Source organism: Ceratina calcarata, unplaced genomic scaffold (assembly GCF_001652005.2).
Source record: "Ceratina calcarata isolate Rehan_Ccalc_2016 unplaced genomic scaffold, ASM165200v1 scaffold436.2, whole genome shotgun sequence".
Lineage (NCBI taxonomy): Eukaryota > Metazoa > Arthropoda > Insecta > Hymenoptera > Apidae > Ceratina > Ceratina calcarata.
In genome coordinates, this window is record NW_017167384.1 from 780,511 (window position 1) to 803,125 (window position 22,615).

Consider the following 22,615-nt stretch of genomic DNA (forward strand, 5'->3'; position numbering starts at 1 on the left):
TTATTATCACGAATTCGGAGGAAAAAAGTGTAATAGACTCTCGTACGTATTTTAATTGAACAATGTAAAAATAATGTATAAATTAAAAGTACAATAAACCCTTGACATATTTATACGATACTAGTGTATTCTGTTACGAACGAATATGATTTGAAATGTATTATTAAATGGGATAAGTCGAGCGAAAAGAGACGCGAGTGAACACAAAAAGATGTGAATCTGTTTGAAAAAAATTCTAGAGAAGCGAAAAGCGTTCGAAGCAAAGAGAAAGCAACATTACCAAGAGTGGCAGGTAGTGCAAATGGCTCGAAAACAGTTGCTCGAACAGGACGAAGAAGACGAGGAAGAGGATGACGAGGAGAACGACGAGAATGAGGAAGACGATGAGACTAAAGATGAGACAACCTCGGTCGTTTCCGAGGAACAAGTCGATTTCGACGTGAAATTCAAGTGCATGCCCACTTGTAACGTGACGAAGGATAATAATAAGTGATACGGCGAACAGGACATTTATAGTATAGGCAACGTTATCGATTGATCGATGGAAATTTCGAATTCGTTTACATGTGACAACGGGATTTTAGTTCGCATTAAAATTATTTATCATTGTTGTACATTTAATATATGAAAGAGAGAAGATGTCCATTTTTAGATCCATTGAAATCGTGATTAAGTCAATAAAATTTTTTCTAATCAACCATTTTTCGACGATCGACTTTATAAACCGGTGTAATTCAATTACACAACGAATGTAGTGTGGATGTTGACTGATTAATTCCGCAATTAATCGAAACAAAGATATACTCGTATGAATAAATGGCCAATAATCAAACAAATATTTATATGTAATTATTTATATCTTCAGTGCTTCAATTACGTTAATTGCCTGAAAGCTATTGCCGAGATCTAATTATATACATTATATAGTACTTGTTGTTAATTCTGTAGTTGTACAGATGTCGAGAATGATGTGCATATAACTTTGAAAATGAAACGTAGATAGATATTACTAGACGAGAATCACAGTACTTTGGTGCTATGCAAAAAGAACTAATCAGTAATCATGATAACTATTTAGATATTAATTGATTTTCTACGTTGTTAATTATTTATTTTCATGTGAACCATGTGTAACTATCATTGTCATTTCATCCTACAATTTTTTCGAAAAATTGTACTGATCATCTCTGAAATCTTTTCGCTGATTTCATAGTATTTTACTTAACAAATAAATAATTAATTATCTAATATAGAATGCCTTTCACTATTTACATTACTCGATACGATACGATATTTGTAATTAGTACAAGAACGTTGCTTTCGATGCTCGCAATATATAATTGTAAAAAAATACATATTCTCGGAATAAAAAAAACAGGGTTCCATATAAGGTACGTGCATGACGAATAAGAGCAGTTTTTAAACTATAGAATCTCATTTCTTATAGACGTATTCACGTTGGTATTCAAGTTTAGGCTTGCCTCGTGTTAGGAAATTACGTTTGTACATAAAATAGATGGACATCTTTTAAGCTGCAAGTTAGCCCCAAAATTTTATAGTTATTCGCGTTTCCCAAGTTATAAGCAAATAGGTAGGCAATAGTTTTTCTGTTTCTGTTGGCTTTTCAGTTTATAATGGCTTTCATGCGAAACATTTAATAAATATGAATGCTATGACTATAACATTTAATATTTTATAACATATTATATGTATCTACTTACATGACTTGTTTGACACCTGTAACATGTTCCTCACTCTACTTGAGACGATAGAACTGTAGAAAGCATTACTACTCCTTGTCGTTGACTGGAAAGTCCATAGTGATTTTCATTGTTGTAACAAATTAAAGTACTGTTCACGAAACGTTATTATACAGAAAAATTATGCACCGTATCACAGAGGATAAAGATTATTTATGAACGTTATTTATTTTTCGATGTACAACAGCGATCATTATAATCTAGAATTTAGAGTCTAAACAATCGAATTTGTTTATTTTCAACAATACGTCCCGTAACGATGGTAGATATTTTTGTAGATCGAACTAAAAAAGACGTTGCTTGTACGAATTATAATTCTGTACTACGTGGCCGAAAGACAAAATGTATGTCTAATTCACCGGAGTTGGAACGACAATTATATGTGCGTAACGTACAAGTTTGAAAAACATCGCGACTAGAGACGTAGTTAAAAGTTAAAACAGTTACTTAGAGAAGATGCACTTTGAAAATGTTCAGATTGTTCGTATAAAATTAATTTATACATTGTCATTCGACCAGAGGGCTCTCGGAGAAACTATTAGAAACTTCCGTCGAACGCGCGCCGTTCCAGAATCTTACGATTAGTAACTTTGCATTGTAAATATGTGTATTAACAACGAATTCGATATATCAAGAGTAAAGTGTAGAACGCAACAAAGCCTGTAAATCGAATATTACACCATTGAGTCTTGTTTAAATTATTTACGAACATTACACTTGTTATCAAGGGGGCTGAAAGTGTTTGACTCACAGGCTTCGTTGTATATACGTGTCGCGTATTGTAAAAGAAACTCTTACGCTTAAGCCAGCTAGAATACTCGAATACGCAGCTTTAAGCTTAGATTAAGATGGAATAGAATAATACAGGTGAAAGAATAAAACAGAACACAAACCGTAAAAAGCAAAGATAGACGCGATTAGTTTAGTCTTTAGTCTGTTTAAATTTTGGAATGCGAACGTGCATAGCAAGGTGTAACGTGTAACGAACCGATTATTGCAATTTGTGCGAAGTGCAATGAATATAACAGTGCTCACTGCTGACACGTTGTTCCTAATTGATTATTTCTTGGGCGTTCAACATCTCCAAAACGAATACTACGTCAACTGCCTGTGCTTCTTATAAACGCACAAGATCAGGTAATTTGTCTACGATTCTCGTTTCTTCAAATTCGTTACAAACATTTTTGTAAATAAGACTGCTGCGTTATTAGTAGGACTTTATTTATTACATGTACTTTATACATCTTAGATATTTCCTTTTCTCAGATCTTAATTAATATCTTCTAATATGATATGTGTGTAAAATATTATACTATCGGATCACTAATGACAATTAAAAGTGATCAATTGGGCTAATATAGTTGATTATACTAATTGCCAGTATATTCAATATTATTGGAGATTTATTTACAAGCAATTAAAAAAATTATTGTATAAAGTTTTACATGCAACGATAGTAATTAATATTTTAGATTAGAGTTTATTCAATCTCTGTTGTTCTCTCTCTTTCATTAATCGTTTATATTCTGCTTGTTTTTCCATTTGTTTCCGTTTCCTTTCATTTCGTAAGGCTTCTTCCTCAGTTAATTCTGAAAAATCAATTTTCATAATTTACACTGATCGTCATCTTTGGATTAAAAAACAGTACTCTTTAATTGATTTACCTTTCTTTGCATTCTGTTCGGTTTTCCCATTAGTTTGCTTCTTTTCATAAATTGTATTGGATTGTATAGGACGCATTACATTGTCCACTTTATGTTCAAGTGGTTTTTGTACAGTTTTCTGAATTTCCGGTTTTGTAACTGTTAGCTGTACATTATTTAGGCTCTTTGGAATATTTGAACTATTTTGTCTTGTTGCATTAACTAAAAGGCAGATGATGTAGAATATTTTGTTGAGAATCTACATAGGTAAGTGAATATTTTTAATAAAGGTGAGGACCTTTTGGTCCCTTTTCTTTAGTACCTTCTAAAAGTGGAGTTGATTGAGCACATGGTTCCAGCGTCTCAAAATATTCCAAATCTGTCTTGTAATCCGTAATCTTATCCAATTTTGGTGTCTTCGACAGTTTTTGTATTTCGTGTCCTATCTCTTTACCAAAGCATGACAATACTCTTTTAAAGGCATCTACATGAGAACCCTGAATATTTATAATAAAAAGAAAATAAATTGTTGTGACATGAAAGAATACAAACTCGAAACGTACGATTCTCGCAGATTGTATCGACACACTTTTTATAGCTGCCTCTGTATAATAATATCCCATATCTTCGTGAAACACGCCATCAGATAATTGGATTTTGAGAAATGTCACACATCCACATACATATTTGCCCATGAACGATTCAACAGAATCTAAAATACATCTGTTTTATTTACGAGATTATGCCATAACGAAAACCAAGTTAAAAATCAACAGATTCTGTATAGAATTGTATAGATAGTGATATTTTACATGTTGAAGAAAAGATGTACCGATTTCTTGATTAGTAACGATATGACTCCACTTTCTTTCACCAAATATTCGATCGGCTATTAAGACTAATTCGTTATAAAGTATTTCTGTCTCCTGTATCTCCATCATCGAAGCCCTCGCGATATTCCCGCCTACTGTTATCGTTGCGTCCTGTTTCGAATTTGTCGAAGGCTGAAAGTTTTAAGTCCTTTTGTGATTTTGTTGTTAGATGAAGTCGTTTACCAGTCCTCGAAGCACTTACGATTTTTATACATGATGGATAATTGGGATTCATTGTACTGTTTTCAAAATTTAGTAACACCGGTCAGGTTACTCTGTACTACGGACGAAAAAAGACCGCGAATTCTGTATACATGTGCTAACCTTGTGTTAACTGCCCGCCTACCGCGTATTCCCCACTCCCATTTCTAGCTTTGCATGTTGGCTTTTCGTTTCGTGTCTTTTTAAAACATCGGCTAACATCGGCCGCCGCGCCACACGCATCGATGATTCTAATTCTATTCTATATGGAGAAATATCCAATACACTCGTATTGCGTAAGGAAAATCTAATTTTTGCATGCGTTCATGCCAAAGTGGATTGGGAATCGTTTTGGTTGGGGTGTACGTATTAAAATAATGATGGTAGTGTGATTTATTTTATATATTTATTTATACAATAATCATTATAATAAATTATATATATAATATATATATTTATATTATTATGCGTGTGTAGTGATAATATGTATTGCATAGAAATAATGTTTGACACGATGTTGGCGAATAGGTTGGCTAAATTATGCCCCGTGACCTGTGATTCACACAATTATTAATTGCAATCGATACTCACCGCACACTCCTGTCCTATCTTTTGATTAAAATCACCACCGAGCCTCTATACTTTAATTTTGGACTTTGCTTTCTCTTTCGCTCGCATGTAAGAATGCGTGTGCTTTATTAAAAAGTAGCAAACCTTTATACATCTGCAGCCCGACTTGAAATATGAAACACCGTGCGATTCACTGGAAAACGTATATATAGTTGCCTTTTTCTATGTCGCGCAAACAACCAATATAATTTTAATACGGAATAAACTTAAAAATATACATCATAGAAACATAACGAAGGACGTTATTGCCACTTCTTAATAGACACAGACCTTAGTTTTTCGTTCTAATCATTATCATACTTGCTAACAATCTTATGTCTTATCTAGAAGAACGTCTGTCTCACATTTAATTATTCGGTACAATAATTCGTAAAGTATGTGTAATGTAATACAAGTAAGACTCTTAAATCCGAGGCGATAATTATCTATACATATACACTGATCATTTTTATTATTAGGTGTAGTATCTAAACAACAGTTTTACTTTTTTTTTCGTCTTGACAGACACGCAGTCACACTTGGTGTCATTGAGCCGATCTTATTCTTATTACGTCTAATTATCATTTTTCAATCCTATCTTGTTATAATTGTCAAAGTTAACGCAATACATCGGTGAGAAAAATCTTAATCTTAATGAAATAATCGTGCGAACGCGGTCAAAAACAAAAATAACGCTACATTATGTACTTGTGTATACCTGACATAAAAGGAGAAACGACTTACACGTTTACATGCTTAAAGTCCTATCGTTTGAGCTGTATTACCGAAATTAGATTTATTGCTATTCCTAAAATTCAAACAAATATCCTTCTGAGACCACGTCTTTTTTTGAGTCACTGTATAAAATATCAACAAACTTTCGGAACGTTTTCTTCTTTTGGCACTATTAAAATATTGTACGATATATGTTTTATATATATATATATGTATATGTGTGTATGTAAATAATTTAACGAACCCGCGAAGGATTTAGGAAAATTATTCGTATGATAATATAGTTTGAGTATCCGTGTATTATATACATGTGAATTCGAGTAACGTAACGATGTACACTAATTAGAAATGATATATATATATACTGGAGAAAATATATTCTTAAAGAATAAATAGCGAAACAATAACAAGTTAAAGATCTTACGCGTACATAAAAATATTTCCTCTCTATATATATTTATATGAGTTTAAACACACTTATAGTTGCATCATGACCCCACATAGAACGGTAAATAGCGCTATTTTTATGTATATGTTACACGTTACCGTACGTTAAACGCAAAAGGAAAAATACATTATAAAATAGCATTTATCTTCTCATCATTTATACCTCGTCGATCTCTATCTCTCGAGAAAACTGACACGCTTATTTGGCAACAATTATGTGTATGTATAATATAGTCCGCCATAAATATTTCTCCCTTTATGCCTTCCCGAGCAAATCTAAATACATATATATGTTGCACGTACGTACGTTTAGTAAATATGTATGTATAGTTAGTGTTGAATGACGAGATGCATTACAATTCGTAAAGGAATAGAGACGGTACAAAAAAATAAACATAATCACAGCTGAGTTGGCAGGCAGGCGGGCAAACGCAGGCATATTTTATTGGACAGCTCGTTCGACGTACATGCGCGCTTTGTCGTTTTCTTTCTCTCGTTTCGTTTCATTTTGTCTTTCTTTTCCTACACACGACTTAGTATTCGCTTGGTCGATATTACTTATTTTCAATAGCCTGGTAAGCCCGTTTTCATTGACAGATTCATTCTTAAACGTAATCGTTAGTTCCAGGACTCGTTAAAGGTTCCTGAGCCTATTGAAATTAAACAAAACAATTACTTCAAACGAATGCATGCGCATGTGTTCACGCGAAGATTCAGCAAATTATAAAAAAAAAAATTAATAAAAAAAGATGTACGATTCTGTTTAACGGAATGACACATCGTAGACGGTAATTACCTCTTCTCCAACTGTAGCAGTGGGGAGCGGAAATCTATTCTTCTCGAGACTAAACTGATCTTCCGTGGTCTTCCTGTAGACAGGATTGTCGAAGTTCATACTCGTCACGTTACGATGAAGGTAATGCCTGTAGCATAATACTGCGACTAATGCGAGGAATAACAGCCCCACGGACGCCACCCCAATAACTATACCAGCGACCAAACCCGGGTCTGTTGAATTGGACGAAAGACCGTCCTTCTCGTCGTCTACCGAGTGCGATGGATCTAGAAAAAATGATTCAATCGTATGAAGGAAAACTATGGCAATTCTTCATGTATACCGATCCGTATTCTATAATTTAGAACTCGCATGCTCCCGTGTTATCATTAGTATCAATTCTATATATAATGAATTTGCAGCACAATTTTAATCATAAAACGAGTGATATCAGATACATATACGTAATATGTACATTCGTAGAGCAGAATTATGTATTTTCTGAACCAAGAAGCCAAGCATGTTTAGCCGAAAGCGTAGGTATTTGCAAAGTTCATGCGATTGTACTTACGGACTGTCGAGGTAGTAACGTTGAGATGTTCGAGTCTTTTGAAGGGTTTGGTAATTTCTTGCGTCGTCGGAGTTACAGTCGTACTTACTGTATGATATCCCATATTCATGCAACATCGAGATGCAAAATAATAGTAATAAGTAATAAAATAATAATAAACGTAGCATCATCGGCGTGACAGGCCGATCAGTTTCAAGCATGCTGTATTTTCGAAATAGCTTTCAGTTTTCTTGTAAATATACACGTACGATAAGCTTTCTCGTTCGATCCCTCCGTATGAATGAATCCAATATAAAACCGTATATGTATGTAAATGAGATAATTAATGATGTTCGATTAATTCAAACGAAATTTATTTCCAATTTATCGATTTGTTTAAACTCCTAATGCAGCATGCAACATCTTTCGTTACGACTTGATTGTTCTAAATTTCAGTCGATACATGCACGGTAGATCAATGCTTGAAAGCTTTCGATAATAAATAAAATATATAAAAAGAAAAATAAAATAAAAAAAATACACCAAGGTCTTTCTATTATATCACGTTCGATCGATAATCGTTTCCCAAGTTTATACCAAAGAAAGTGATAGTCAGCTCGTAACTCACCTTCCTCCACGCACATTAAACCATCGGGTAACAATCTTAGGCCGTCGGGACAGGCGCAACTTAGTAGAGGCGATTTCGAATTGATCCTCGGTGCCGGTAAGCACAAGTGACTGCAATGACCGTTCACAGCCTGACACTGATTCACTCCGTCTGGCTGCCTGTACGGGTGATACACGTGAACCACCATCGGGTATTTGAGGGTTCGTAGCGACGTGACAGGCTCGACTCCTTGCCCGGTGAACTTGTTCGCTTTGTATATCGCCTCCTTGTCCCAGTCGATCCAGTACACGTAATCCTCGAACGTCGTAATACTGAATGGGTGCCTGAGTACATCAGGCGAGTATAGGACCGTCCGTATACCTGTACCATCGTAATTACACGATCCGATTATGTTCAACTTTGCGTCTACCCAATATATTTTCTCGCCGATCAGATCCAGAGTCAGCCCGTTCGGCCACTGTACGTCGTTATCGACAATCACCTGCGAACAATTACCCACGCTATTTAACAGAATTTATTTAACAAATGTCTATCAGGATCAATCGTCAGACTGTGGATTTTTATATGAGTTGAATCAGTTTCAAATACTGAAACTACATTTACAATTTTTGTACATTCAAGCTCCTCCTATAAACGTCTGAAATCCGCAGTCTAGTAATTGCAAAGTCGTTATAAGGGACAGATTCCATTAGAGATCTACCGTGCGATGAGATCCGTCCATGCCCGCTTTCTCGATACGAGCTTCGTCGCTCCAATCTGTCCAAAACATCCAACCCTCCAGAGGATTTAGAGCTATCGCCCTGGGTTCTTGCACGCGGTCTCGAATCAAAGTCTTCCTCATGTTTCCCTCGAAAGTGGCCAGTTCTATAGTACTCTTTGCCGAATCGGTCCAGTAAATGTGATTGTAGATCCAATCAACGGCGAGACCGTCGGACGTTGTTGAGCCGTCGTCAATCACGACCGTGCGCTCGTTCCCTTCGTCTATAGGAGCTCTGAAGAAAATTCGGCATATTCAATTTTACAGTCGAATTAAACAATGGATAATCGTCGAATCGCTTACTTGTAAATCCTCTTCTCGCTGCTGTCGCTCCAGAAGATCATGCCGGTGCGAAAAACAAAGTCAAGCGCCGCAGCCATTTTTGTGTCCTTAACTATGTTGGTCATCTCCAGCCGGTCTAGAGCCACTTTTCTTATATCGTGTCGCCTGGTGAAGAGCAGACTCGCGTGACCCTCCGCGGCCTTGCAACGTGTATGATTCCGCGGGTCCTTGAGATAACCCGCTACGCAGCTGCACTTGAAACCACCTTTTTGGTTCAAACAGATCTGGGAGCAGCTGCCCGGCTCCAGACATTCGTCTATGTCTGAAAGTAGAGACACAGTTCATCTGATCATCCTTCTCTTCAGTTATAAAGCAGAAGCACAATATTTTAGCAAAAACTCGTATCATAGGAATTTGAATCGCTTCTTACCGTCGCAAGTTCGATTGTCGATCAGTCTGTAGCCCGGGTTGCAGTCGCATTGGAAACCGATAGGCAGATCGATGCAAATCTGCGAGCAACCACCGTTGTTCTTCGAGCACTCGTTCACCCCGCAAAGATCCTGGTTTTCATCTTCCCAACCGATACAGTCGCGCTGCTTGTCGCAAACCTTTGACAATGGTATACAAGAGCCCTCGCTACATTCGAACTGAGTCAAGGGATCGCAGACTACGGTTTTGCTCGAGCAGTTCTTCTCGTCGCTTTCGTCGGCGCATTCAGCTTTGCCGTTGCAATACAGATGACCTGTGACGGTTCGCGTTAATACGTTGTTATTTAACGCGCGCCGACGTTCCCAATTAAATTACCTGATATGCAATTGCGGTGATCCTCGCACTGAAACTGGTCGGGCCTGCACGTGACGTTGTGACACCGCTGCGGTAATTCGTCGGCGTCGTTCGGGCAGTCCTTTTCACCGTCGCACACCCAACTTTTGTGTATGCACGTGAAATCATCGTCGCAGTCAAAGTCGTCTTCCTTGTTGCAATGCTTACGGCGCTCACCGTTCGTGTTCTAACAACATTTTCGAAACCCTTTATCTCACACTATCACGATTTTCTAAAATATGTCTCGAGATACTTAGAAATCCATTTGGATACGAATCTCATTCTTAGTAACGACTGAACGAAGTCCCAAATACCTTGCAGCCTATTTCGTCGGATTTGTCGGGACAGTCGTAGTCGCCGTCGCATCTCCAACGAGACGTTATGCAATAATTCTTTGAGCAGGCAAACTCTGAGGGGCCGCAGATCACCGGCTTGCAATCTTTCTCATCGCTCCCGTCTCCGCAGTCGTCTTCCCCGTCGCACTCCCACACTTTCTGAATACATTCTTTATTGGCGCACGTGAACTCGTCGGATCGACAGGTGCCGTCTAAACAACACACGTTTCATATGAGATTCAGCCGAAAAATGAACAGAGACGCAAACCGGTCACTTGCAAGATGCACAAATCTATAACTTAACATTTAATAACAAGCTCGATGCAGGGAAACGCGGAGTGTCGATTGTTTGTTCGTTGACGGCAGGAGTTAATTAATCGTTACACGTCCGTTAGATTACATCCACTGTTGTATTAATTTTTATTACAACATAAATACTTATGGCCGGCGTTATGCAAATGGATCATCAAAACGTTTATAATAATCTGATTTAAGTTGCCAGTTTAATAATCACCCGAGGGAGGAGGTCCTTTTAAGTATTAATGGTATCGATTGTTCGAATTAAAACTTTTTTCCATGTTCCCGGGAGACGTGCAAATTGTTCAATGAGTGCGCGGCTCTCGGAAGAATCAAGTTTCTTGGCACAGTAGTGTAATTAAACTGGGTAATTAAGCGGTCCTTGATCAACGACGTCGCTGTTTAACGTGAAACGGCCAGCAGCTTCTTCGCCAGTTTGTAAATTTAATAGTAACAAATCACGGGATGAATTCGCTGCTTTACCACGCTCTGGCGAACTACCTCCAACGAACGAAAGATCGACTCCTCTGCAGAATTATAATACCCGACGAACTTCGAATTATTTAATGAACAATTAATTTTTTTCACAGTCGAAAGATACGCTTAAAAGTTTGAGTGAGTAAAACGGCAAAATTTCGTTTTTCATAAATATTTGAAAGTTGACGAGTACGTTCATTAAAAATAAAAAGGTAAAAATAAATTGTCTGTAGCGTCTCACCCTTTGCAATCTCACATCGAATTCCATTTTTTAAACGTCGTAACCCTTTTCATACTGGGTCTTTAGTAAAAAAAACTGAGAAAAGTCTATAGTTTATACAATTGGATTCGTTTAAAGAGCAAAAGGTGAACGATTATCTACGCTACAGGGAGAAACTAGAAAAAAGAACAACAACAAGAACGAAAAAGTAAACTGCGGAAACAATAGCGTTTTCGACGTGAAAACGGGAGACCACGAATCGATCGGGCTGCTCGGAAAATTCAGAGAACGTGAACGCGTCGTGCGAGACGGAAAATCCAGTCAGACTTGAAGCTTATCCGACAAGCCATGCATTTGTTTAGGGACAGTAACGTTGCCAAGTTATTCCACGAGATTTCCCTGTGTTACATGATGCATATGAGAAATTTACGTGTTTTAAAATGAAAAACTCGCGAGAAACAAATTCGATGGGTGATAAAATTTATTAAATTATTTATTAATCCTTAACATATTTCAATCATTTATTTAGTCGTTAAAATAAACTAGTGAAAAGCACGGAATAGAGAAGGTTTTCTTACGAAATACGTACAAAATAGGAAAAGAAGAGAGATAAAAAGTAGTGCTGCGGGATTAAAAGGGAGTAAAGCATTAGTCATGGTCCGGCAATCGCGTGCGGTCTCGTAAGAGAGACTAATTAGTAGAGAATGAAAACGATCCCGTAATCATAACAATTGCATTTAGAGCGTAATAAAAAGCGCGCCGGGGGTGGCCGCGATGTATACCGGGTATTTGCGTACGTGCAACAATTATTAATTAGAAGCGTGCAGCATGCGGCGGCGATTACTGGGCGCCGGGTGTTCTCTGTTAATCCTTAAAACACGAAGCCAGCTTTCGGTTATATTCCTCTCTGCTTTACGACGGAAACTCCGGCGAAGCTAACTTTTGATATCTACTCCTAATAAGCACGCCAACGGAACGTTAACACTTCATCACGGTATTTCTCTATTATGGAATATTAATTTCGTTCAACGGTTATTGCGGTAAAATTACTAGCTCTCGAAACTAGTTCACTGTTTCGGATATACAAACGGGTCGCCTAGCTTCAGTATCGAATCGCAAGTTGAAATGAGTATTAGAATTTTTTTTCATTTACAGTTCATCCCTGTGCTTTCAAATGTGCCACGGCTTTTTCTGACAACTCTCGCTCGTAATCAAGTCGCGTATGAAGCGAAATGTAGACGAAACATTATGTAAACGCATATAATTGCTCGCACGCAAAAAGGAACATTTGCATGGTGGTACGTTGCCTGAACACCATTCAAGGGTGAAATAACGACTGTTACTCGAATACACTGCGTCGTTAAATATTCATTATATGGACTCTACTTTTTTTTCAACCCGTTCGTTAAAACAGCGTTTACGGAACTCGTGCGCTGGCTAGGTGAAACAAAAATCAGTAACTCACCCGCCAACCACTCGTTTTTCAACAATAAAATTCATTCTAGGTTTTCTAACAAATTCATAGGGGTGATAATGTCGTTGAATACGTTTCGAAACAGTCTGAACAAGAATTACTGTATCGATTCGAATCTAGTTTTGATTTTTGTATCAAATAACGTATGTATGTACCGAATCAACATAGTTTATGTTTGTCTCAATTTACGGGATGTTGTTACAAAACAGGCGAGCAAACAGCGAAATTGCAATTTCATTGACCCGGTGAAACTAAAACACATTCGCGGAGGAAAAAAAACAAGCAAAAATGTTCTAATTCGCACCGCTATGATTTTCGATTAAACAAACACATCAGAACCGACCAAATATAAAGACACATATATATGTGATGAATTGGCGAGAAACCGATATTTCGGTTATTTATAAATGAACGATTTTTCCAATTGAAACTGGTAATAAAAGAAAGTCCGATAACAAACATATGCAAGACTTGCAAGGAATATTTTGTGAATGCGCAAGCTTAACGTTAAAAACTGATGCAGGCAGGTTTAGAGGTTCTAAATATTTGAACCCTCGGCTGGGAGGGTGAAGTTACATAACCAGTGGAGTGAGATCAATTTGACCCCGATTAAACAAGTCGACGGAGCGTGCGTTTCAGCTGAAATAACGTATGTATGCATCTGCGTTTACCTACGTACGTACGTACGTTAATACCCGTTTCGAACTTGTTACGGAACTTCGTCTCGTGATAAGCGATTAATTTAACTTTTTCACAGTACCGGAGTTGCGAGAAAAATGAATAAAAATGAAAAAACGTGCATAAACAGCCACAGGGAAGCAGATAAAGGCTGCTGCGAGGGTTGAAAGGGCTTAACGCGTTGATCGTCGGTATTACCCAGGACAATTTACGATTGCATATCCAACGTGCCATAAATATCCTAGAATCGTTCCGCGCATTGTGCGCCCCGTGTACAAACATAACTTACGTCGGATTGTAACCGCGGTTTCATTGATTGTGTAATCCCAGAAGATTATGGCATAATTCATAATACTGTATTATAGAGAATAGACTGCTTTAGCGGGGCTTCGTCCGGCATGAATAAAGTCGAGTAGAATATCTTTTTTAAAACGTCGCCGAGGTAAATAAGACCTCCGTGCACGGTACAAGCCATCGCGTGTAATAAAATGTTGTTCAATTTAAACGAAACGTACTGCTGCCGACGAATTTACTGCACGTTAAATTAACTATGCCGTATTTTGGTGGCCACGCAGGTGGTGGAAAATATAACTTGTATTAAACTTTGAATTTACCAATTTATCATTGAGAGTGACTATTTTCCCTAGGAAATAGAAAAGATGTCCCCGGATAATACTAATTCACAAACCACCGACCGACGACCAACGCATTGTTGCATAAATGATACGTGCAACGTACAGAACCATGCGGGATGGGTGTATTATATCAAGGGATGAATGTGTATTGCCATGTTACATAAATATCTATGGACTAGTAGTTATGAGATCGCATGCAGATAGTAAACAAGTATCGAAAGAATGAAAAGCGTTAGAGAGTCCGTGCAGAATCTTACTGCACTCGGCCTCGTCGGAACCGTCCGAACAGTCTTTGTTGCCGTCGCACATCCACGCGAGTGACACGCACTCGTCGCGGTTCAAGTGACACGTAAACTGATCCGCGGTGCAGTTCTTCATCCCTGGAAGAGATGACAGTCGATTGGATTTTATTTTTATACCAGAGGGAACCCGTCATTCCTGTCTCTCATTCGCGTACTACACAATGATCTCTATTTTCGTCGAGTGCCTGTCTCTGGATCTCGCGAATCGCATCCCAGGGTCAATTGTTCACGAGAATTCGTACTCGGACACGTCCCACTTCTTTAGCCCTAATATAGAATTCCCTTGTATATCAAACTCGACCCTTACTCTGCTCTTTTTCGACTTACTATATTAATTTAACTTTATTTCGTTATTTCATTTATCAAATACTCTGTACAGTTAAGTTACTAAAAACGAGAGCAGCGTCGACGAGAATGCACGTTACCGAGGTTCCACGTATATAGAAACTCTTCGTAGAAAAAGGAAGAGAGAAGGGAAGAAAATGAAAATTTGCGGAGGGAAAACTCACGAGATTGGAAACCCCGATATTTACTTTCGCTGATAATTTATTTTGCTTCCGGTGCGGTGCGTCAGTCGGGTCGCGATTACCGCTTTGGGGAGAGAGTCCAATGATTCAAGGGATGCAATTTGCGATTCCGAGACTTGATCCACCCTCGTCTCCAAGCGTATAAAACCCCGCGTCTCTCTGTACGCGTTTCGTAGTTGTTCCTTTTTCAGCTCGTTTCTCCTTTGGCTTCCTCGGGACAGACCTGCGACTTATCGATAAACTTACTGCTGCAATTTTTCTCGTCGAGCCCGTCGACACAGTCCAACTGGAGATCGCACAGCCAGCGCTTTGGTATGCACTCGCCCGGGCTGCACTCAAACTCCGTCTCGCCGCATGGTTTCGTCCCTTTATCGCACAATCGCTTGATCATTTTTCATAATAACCCGCGAAACATTTATTAGGATCGCCGATATTAAAACTTGAACATACCTATTAATTCCTTCCTCCGTTGCAAGCTTTTAACCATACCGTATATTTCAATGGGACACGATATTACGCACGTATAGTGCACTTTGCAATTTCTTTTCATAAAACTGACAACAGGAAATGTACTATCGACATGGCAACATGTATTATAATATCGTTCGATATCGTAAGAACTGCTTCTTCGATAACGATTAAAAGAATGATATGTAGAACGCGTTTAGTCCAGTTCCACTTCTCTAATTGGAAGATCGATACGTTTCACATAAAATTTCAAAGCGGCATCACGCGTAGTCGTTTGAGGATTACGAGCGATCGTGAACGGCATTGGCGGCTCGGTCGTAATACTCGACGAGGAAAGGCCCGATCAAATGTTCGTTACCCTTTGACTCGTGCGTTATCGATGCATCGCTCTTGACCATTACCATCGACCGGATCAATCGATAATCGTTACCTTCGACAATTTCAGTCATCAGTTTCAAGTGTTTATTGACGAATATTTTCATTTTAATAAAAATAATTATAATCAATGAATTGTTCGAATTATTAATAATAAAATTAGGTATACCTTATTTATTAAGTAGCGTAAACATTTAATTTTCATTTAACTGATATTCGATGTTTAAACGACACGTGGAAGTTTTTCCACGCGCGGCTAACTCGGAATATTTTCAATTAACCGGCACACGCGCGAATAACTGGAGCAATCCTCCCTCTCTGCCTTTCTCTCTCTTTTCGTTTTACATTATTTCTATTTTACTTTTTTTTATACCGAGCCTCCAAATCGCGTCGCTTCCACTCTTTGATTTCTGTCTTTTATCAGATAGCCCGGTTTCAATTGCCTCTGCAGTATTGAAACCGTTTGAACGATTGAAACGAGTTCTGGCATGAACAATTAATATTAAAAACCGTAGCCGATGCCGCGTTATAATGGATTGTCACGCTGGAAAAATCAGAATTCCGGAGAAAGAGAGGGATTCGATTGGCCACTCGACTTTGTTCGCATCGGTTAGCATTCTTGGCTACCCGCAGTATACAAAAGTATCAAGCTCGTTCGTAAAGTTCACGACCCGGCACAGAAGTAGGTACTCTATACTTCCTGTCGTTTTCAAATTACCTATTATTATACATTAATATAATCCTCTTTAACTTTCGATCGATCACATCTCAAATCCATTGTATCTGAATACCTGCTCTGTTCCGTTCACCCTCATTAAAAATATGATCGGATGGCCAATTACTTTTTTTTTTATACTCCTTCGAATATGGCTCTTAAGATTTCAATGCCTCTTTTGTCTATCGTAAATGCAAATTGCGTAGAGGCAGAACTTTGATTTACTTAACTGAAGATGATGTAAATCCGACTTGGGCTAATTAACGCTGAAATTCTCTGATTGCCTTGGTATTAATTCCGATAATTAAAGTTTTAACAAGGGTCAACAACACTTTCAACACCTGAGAAGTCTTAAGTACGTCGAGTGATTCGCGAACGACCTCGGACTAATTGTGAGACTCGATTAAAGATTTGTTGAATTATTTTCGTCGCTCTTTAATCGTACAATTGGAGAAACCGATTTTTCTCATGTCAGCTATTGACGTTGCGACCAGAAATGTGCTCGAGAATTAAATTTAAAGAGGTAAATCTATGAATTGAAAATAGCTCTGATGTTTTTCATATATATTTTATCACTAGTTCCCTGAGTTATTCTTAATCTCTAAGAAGTACGTTGACGGAATATGCTGTGGCAAATCATACAATTACTGAGGTATAGAAACGAAGCGAACAAAATTTGCAATTTCGAACTGCATCGCAGTTTGGAATGTGATTACCGAACTGTTCCATTACGAAGACGATCGCGACGCACAAAGCAAAATCGAATAGGAACGACGGATTTAATCCGAGTTGTAGATCTGGGTCACGCTACTGAACATGTTAATGGATACAAAACATTGCATACATACATTAGCAATAATCTAACTGTTCTTCTACTAAAACATCGTTTCGCAAAGCAATCATCTTGACTTTGCCATCTAGTAGCAACTGAATTGTCTGATCAGACAAATCTGTTAGGCCATTAGACAGATAACGACGTGAATTTGTGATGAAAAATATGACCGATGATTTACTGGAGGGTTGACCGATACATAAGATTAATTGCTTGTAGCAGAAATTCTGTGCTCATTGACGAGATAGATGGATCTAATCAAGTCATGCGTAATCAATAATTTATTTCCTAACACAACGCGTAGGAAGTGTAAAGTCCAAATCGCAGATCGCGATAGGGGTATAAAAAAAATCTTGAGTCGACGCGTATTTTGCGTATGTCTATCGAGTGACGCTCGTATAATTGGAATTCATCGAGAGCTATCAGACATTCTTAATGTGCTAAATTTAGCCGATTAATCGCAACGAGGAAGTTCGACAAAAAGGTGAACAAGGGCGACTCGGTCAATTTACAATCAGTATCGCAATTAGTACAATTATTCTTCCGCATTCATGGATTTCTTAGTCTCGCGAGGAGGAGGCATCGCTTTTTGATTAGGGATATAAAATCCTTAGGCGTCTATATGTATACGCGCGTTAACGCCACTATGTCGAGCGTTCGATTATTTTCTGCAGTGTTAAACAAAAAAACCGTCGTAAAGAGACTTTCATCACGTACGTCGAATATAGATCCAACGGCACCGGTCGTCCTTCGTGATCAAAATTACCGTGTAATTTCATGCTGATAAATTTAGAATAAAAAATGAGTCGCTCGGAAATTGGCTTGGAATTATACAATGTTCAACCGGATGTCTACTAATCGTATTTTTCTATTTAAAGCTGATTTAATCGCTCTCAGAACTGAACGCACGATCCAACGTTGAACGATAACATCCGTATCGAAGTGTTTTTTTACGGAGAACAGGTGAGAAGGCAAAAAAGAATGGCCGGAAATATGCGTTAAATAAAAATGTCGCTGCGTCGAGACGCGTATTACATTGTAATGCGTCTGAAAGCTAACGGTAGCTTTCGTTCACGCGTCAATCCGCTTCACCTGCGCGAAACCGGTCCGAAAAGTTGCACTTTCACATACCTGCGTCCGCGGCGAGGGAATCGAATCGTTACTAGGGCCGATCAAAAAATTACGATCAGTTACCCGTTTCACGTTTACTGTGTCTCCTCAGAAATTGTACCACTCGCAACAGCTCATTTTATTAACGCACGATGACGATCACTATATTTCTCCCTTTTTCAATTTCATTCACAGAGGGTGTTATGCGAATGCAAATCTTGTAATCAGTTAATTAAACGACCGACTGGTTCTGATTAATTTTAATGATGTGAATTCTGATTAATCATGCGATCGTAATAAGATTACTGACTGTATCAATGAAACTAGTTTTATTTCAGTAATGACGATTGATTTCCATGTATTAACTTTTTGCGGACATGTTAGCGTCGACGTCTGACTAATCAGTGGTCAATTAATTCATTACATTTTACGTTGTATACTATTTATCGAAATGTTGCCTGTTACCAAGGATATTTCTAAAGGTTTCCTGGTTCCTCGTACAGATAACAAATGCTACCACTTATTGGCTATTTTCTCTTGAAAGCTCCGGGCTATGGAAGGAAAAGAAACACGTCACCATAGGAACAAATGCCCTTTCAGGTACTCATTCCTCCTCGTATTCTTTTTTTGTACGCTTCACTACGTATTCTACGTTCTTCTGTCAAATTCATTTAACAAATATCGACGACTTGTTGCTAGAAACAAACGTACATTTATAACTGCAACCATAAAATCAAATCTTGCATTTTCATTTGGAAACCTTTAGAAACATGCAACAGTTGCAATTAACACTTCGTGAAGGATGAGTCAATAAGAAATATCTACTGTTTCAGACCCCATGAACAGAACAATTCGTAGAATGATTTCTACCATATTTAATAGGCCAAAAATGGGGAACCTTTAGATGCCAGTAATAAAAGAGACTGCTATAATTTGTTATATTTCACTATTGTAGCATATATCACATATTCATGCAAATCTTTAAATATTAATAAACAACAAATATTGAAATACTACTTCAAATAAAAATATTAGTAGAAGCAATTTTAAATAAATTTATTACACTATAAAGTACAATAGAGAAATAAGAATATTAGATTATAAACAATTAACATAACAATAATACGCAAAATAATTTAAAAATCCGATAGTAACCACCTCTGCTATAGGCAATTCGTACATAACTTGTTTCAGTGAAATCAGTAAACTAGTAGTTTTTATTGACATCTGTACGTATAAACGCGCAATTTATAAGATGAATTCGCTCTCTCGCGCAGTAATATAATCGTTGCATAGCCGACAATCGTGGACAGTTACCGAAACGCAAAAGTAATCAGCGGTAGCGAACAGTCTCATTCGCGTGTTTACATTCGCGGGAGGATTATAATCGAATATTAATTACCGTATGCGCGTTCCTACGTATATACACGGATTCGCGGTGACGAGAAACGCATCGGCATGAATATTAATAATCCGGCATTCGCGTTTAAATCGGAGCGAGCTGGCTGTTCGTTATTATTAATAACGCGATACCTCGTAACGATTCGCATCAGCCGAAATCCACACCGAGAATAAAATGAAAAAATCACACTTAATACTCGGTTAATTAAAAGAGCGTAACTTTTTATTTCTGGAATGTATATATAAATATTAATCGAGTCTCCATTTACATTCCTAATGGTGATACGAATAAATGTAAAGATAAGCAGCATTATCTACTATAAACAGTAGTTAATTTTTCTAATCGTAAGTTCATTACGGTGTCAATAAATAATGTAAGTATTGCTAAATCATCGTTGGTGAGCATCATATCTTTTCGTAAGATTTTATCTATTGGAAAATTGTTTGTTGTGACCCAGTGTCCTAACTTTTTACGCACGAGTTTACCGCGACAAAACTATCATTAATTTTCGTTAGCTGCATAATTAATCTCTGGCTTTAATGCGACGTTTTTTTCACTATACCAGCGAAAATTCTGTGCACGCTCCCACCGTGATTTATGACAATTTAATTTGCGACGTATTGTTAAAAACTTGCAACATGAACGGGAAGGAAAACTCTGTTGAATTTTCGTGGCGCCTGGACGAATCAAATTACGTTTTGTAAAAATATTCAAAACCTCACCTGTAGAATTATCATCATGCGAAAGTATATCTTGATTTATTCATGGACATTTTTTTTAATACCAAACCTACCAGAGCGGTCAAATGTTCGCTTTTTAAGATTATTTTTTATCATATTATTTAATTATTACATGATAATTATTTTGTTTCTTATTGCCTATGCTAAATTCTGTATTATCTATAATCAACTGGAAAAGAATATAATGTTTATTTGAAAAGCGGTCATTTAATCGCCATCGGTAGAAATAAGTATATATAAAATGTCGGTAGGTTTAGTATTAAATTACTTCTACTTTATCATCAGTTCATGAAATTATATATTTACCTATTATGAAATCATGAGCTGATGCAACATTCTCTTGAAATTTGTCGCATTGTCTACGCATGTACCTCTGCGTAATACATTAAGGGAAAGGAGGTTCGATACACAAGTCAGAGTTCAGAATTTTCTTTTGAATCCTTTACGAGATTAAAAAGATAACAGAAGTAGAACAAGCATTCTCGATTACTAATGGCGACACTTCTACAATCTCGAGATAACTCTTGCTTTCTAATTCGGTCAAACTTAAAGTTAGAGGGTCAGATTTATCTGGGTTAGACGACAAGCAGATAATTTACAAAAGAAAAGTACTCACTGCAAATCGCAGGGTCCTCATCGGATTTATCGTGACAGTCGTTGTCCCCATCGCAGTGCCAGGCCTCAGGTATGCACTTGCCGTCTGAGCACTTGAACTCGGTGTCGGTGCACGACTGCGTACCTGCAACCGTACCGTAGTCATGATCATGATGGTGGAGATCGTCGAGGAACACGGCAGCGTCCGCGAGCACGCACGCCAGAAGCAGCGTGAAAAGCGCGTTGGTTCCGGTGAACCGCATGGTTCCAACGTGGAAATTCCTTCCGACTTTTTGAGTCGCACTAACTAATACACTCGTTCACCGAGCGAAGATGCACTTGAAACTGTAGTTCAGTCGTGCATTCGGTATGAAAAAGTCGTTTCAGATCGCTTTAAAAAGTTTTCGTTATTCTGTCGTCCTTTAACGCTCGTTTATATCATCGGAAACCCTTTAGTTTTTCGTAAACGGGGGGAGGAAAACCGTTTGCTGCTCGTTCGGGTGTCACGATAAACCGATCAGGAGAAACTGTACCACGGGGTCGAGTCAACGGGGCAGGAGTAAGCGGCAGATAGCAGCTAGCAGCCACGAAACACACGGGCCGATCTATTCAGAGTATCTTTCGCACTCGGTTGGCTCCGTCTACCACCGAACGCGAATAAAAATCCAAACCACCCCCGGCCGGGTTCACAATGCTATCTCCCTTGCGCCGGTCGCCGATTTACTCTTACGGATCGGCTGCACCGTATCCGACCAAACAATCGTCCGTGAAACGATTTTCCAATAAATTTCTTCTTCTACAGTCAACTACCCCTCTTTTACTAGTTGATATATATATGTGTATATAATCTCCTCACTGAACGATAAGCTTTCGGAATTTCTCCTGCAATTCCACTACGGGAAAAGAGAACACGGTTGTCAAAGAGATGCACTCGCGGCGGCGGCTACGGATGCTGTAAGCCGGCGAGTGGGTAAACGGGCCCCTATATATGGGCCTCTGGGGAGCACGCATACGTCGCGTCGCGTCGGTTTAGAGTTCACGTGTCCACTCTCATTGTCAGTCGACGGTGCAGCGGCATAGCGGGGAGAACGAATCGAACGTGATTGTTACGCATTCGTCTTTGCGCGGTTCGCCACTAAAAACTGCGACGCAGTTTAACTGAATCAGGAAGCGAGATGATTTGAGGTGGACCATATCTGCCGAGGGTGATTATATTCAAGGATGTATTGTCTATGCAGTCAATCCCAAAAGTTTATGTACCTTAGAAAAACGCATTTCCTATAATTAAAAAGAAATCAGACGTCGGAAGAACAATGCTAATAATAAATAACTACGTGCTAAAAAGTATAGAAG

The 22,615-nt window shown here is 38.2% G+C and overlaps 3 protein-coding genes across 8 annotated transcripts in view; 1 reads left to right on the forward strand and 2 right to left on the reverse strand.

The window, feature by feature from the left end:
* The window catches only part of LOC108626995 (protein phosphatase inhibitor 2), a 7,503-nt gene extending 4,702 nt beyond the window's left edge, over positions 1-2,801 (forward strand). The window contains exon 3 of the mRNA XM_018027995.2: positions 220-2,801. Coding sequence (XP_017883484.1) covers positions 220-493 — 274 coding nt within the window. The 3' untranslated portion in view covers positions 494-2,801. The remainder of the gene's footprint in view (positions 1-219) is intronic.
* Positions 2,802-2,881: 80 nt separating this feature from the next.
* LOC108627027 (DNA repair protein RAD52 homolog) lies at positions 2,882-4,565 on the reverse strand. The gene is made up of 6 exons (XM_018028044.2): positions 4,478-4,565; positions 4,236-4,407; positions 3,967-4,115; positions 3,726-3,900; positions 3,425-3,625; positions 2,882-3,349 (listed from the first exon to the last, which is right to left on the reverse strand). The coding sequence occupies exons 1-6, from the start codon at positions 4,508-4,510 to the stop codon at positions 3,234-3,236; spliced, it is 846 nt and encodes a 281-aa protein (XP_017883533.1). The 5' UTR covers positions 4,511-4,565; the 3' UTR covers positions 2,882-3,233.
* A 303-nt stretch (positions 4,566-4,868) lies between these two features.
* LOC108627022 (very low-density lipoprotein receptor) overlaps positions 4,869-22,615 on the reverse strand; it is a 35,240-nt gene continuing 17,493 nt past the window's right edge. For 2 of the 6 annotated variants that reach the window (XM_018028035.2, XM_026815241.1), the window contains 11 exons: positions 21,285-21,407; positions 14,455-14,577; positions 10,396-10,628; positions 10,064-10,268; positions 9,690-10,001; positions 9,281-9,581; positions 8,921-9,212; positions 8,221-8,701; positions 7,614-7,700; positions 7,064-7,329; positions 4,869-6,917 (listed from right to left, as the gene is read on the reverse strand). In XM_018028035.2, coding sequence (XP_017883524.1) covers positions 6,873-6,917; positions 7,064-7,329; positions 7,614-7,700; positions 8,221-8,701; positions 8,921-9,212; positions 9,281-9,581; positions 9,690-10,001; positions 10,064-10,268; positions 10,396-10,628; positions 14,455-14,577; positions 21,285-21,407 — 2,468 coding nt within the window. In that variant the 3' untranslated portion in view covers positions 4,869-6,872. Of the gene's footprint in view, positions 6,918-7,063; positions 7,330-7,613; positions 7,701-8,220; positions 8,702-8,920; positions 9,213-9,280; positions 9,582-9,689; positions 10,002-10,063; positions 10,269-10,395; positions 10,629-14,454; positions 14,578-15,272; positions 15,393-21,284; positions 22,231-22,615 lie in introns of those variants that run through there. The other 4 variants (XM_018028036.2, XM_026815240.1, XM_018028037.2 and 1 more) reach the window with 4 other exon arrangements.

Coding starts and splice junctions, on each gene's coding strand:
- LOC108627027 (XM_018028044.2), bottom strand. CDS start 4,510: ATGAATCCCAATTATCCATCATGTATAAAAATC. Junction 3,901..3,966: donor CGATACAATCTGCGAGAATC/GTACGTTTCGAG, acceptor ATAAATATTCAG/GGTTCTCATGTAGATGCCTT. Junction 3,626..3,725: donor ATCAACTCCACTTTTAGAAG/GTACTAAAGAAA, acceptor TCTGCCTTTTAG/TTAATGCAACAAGACAAAAT.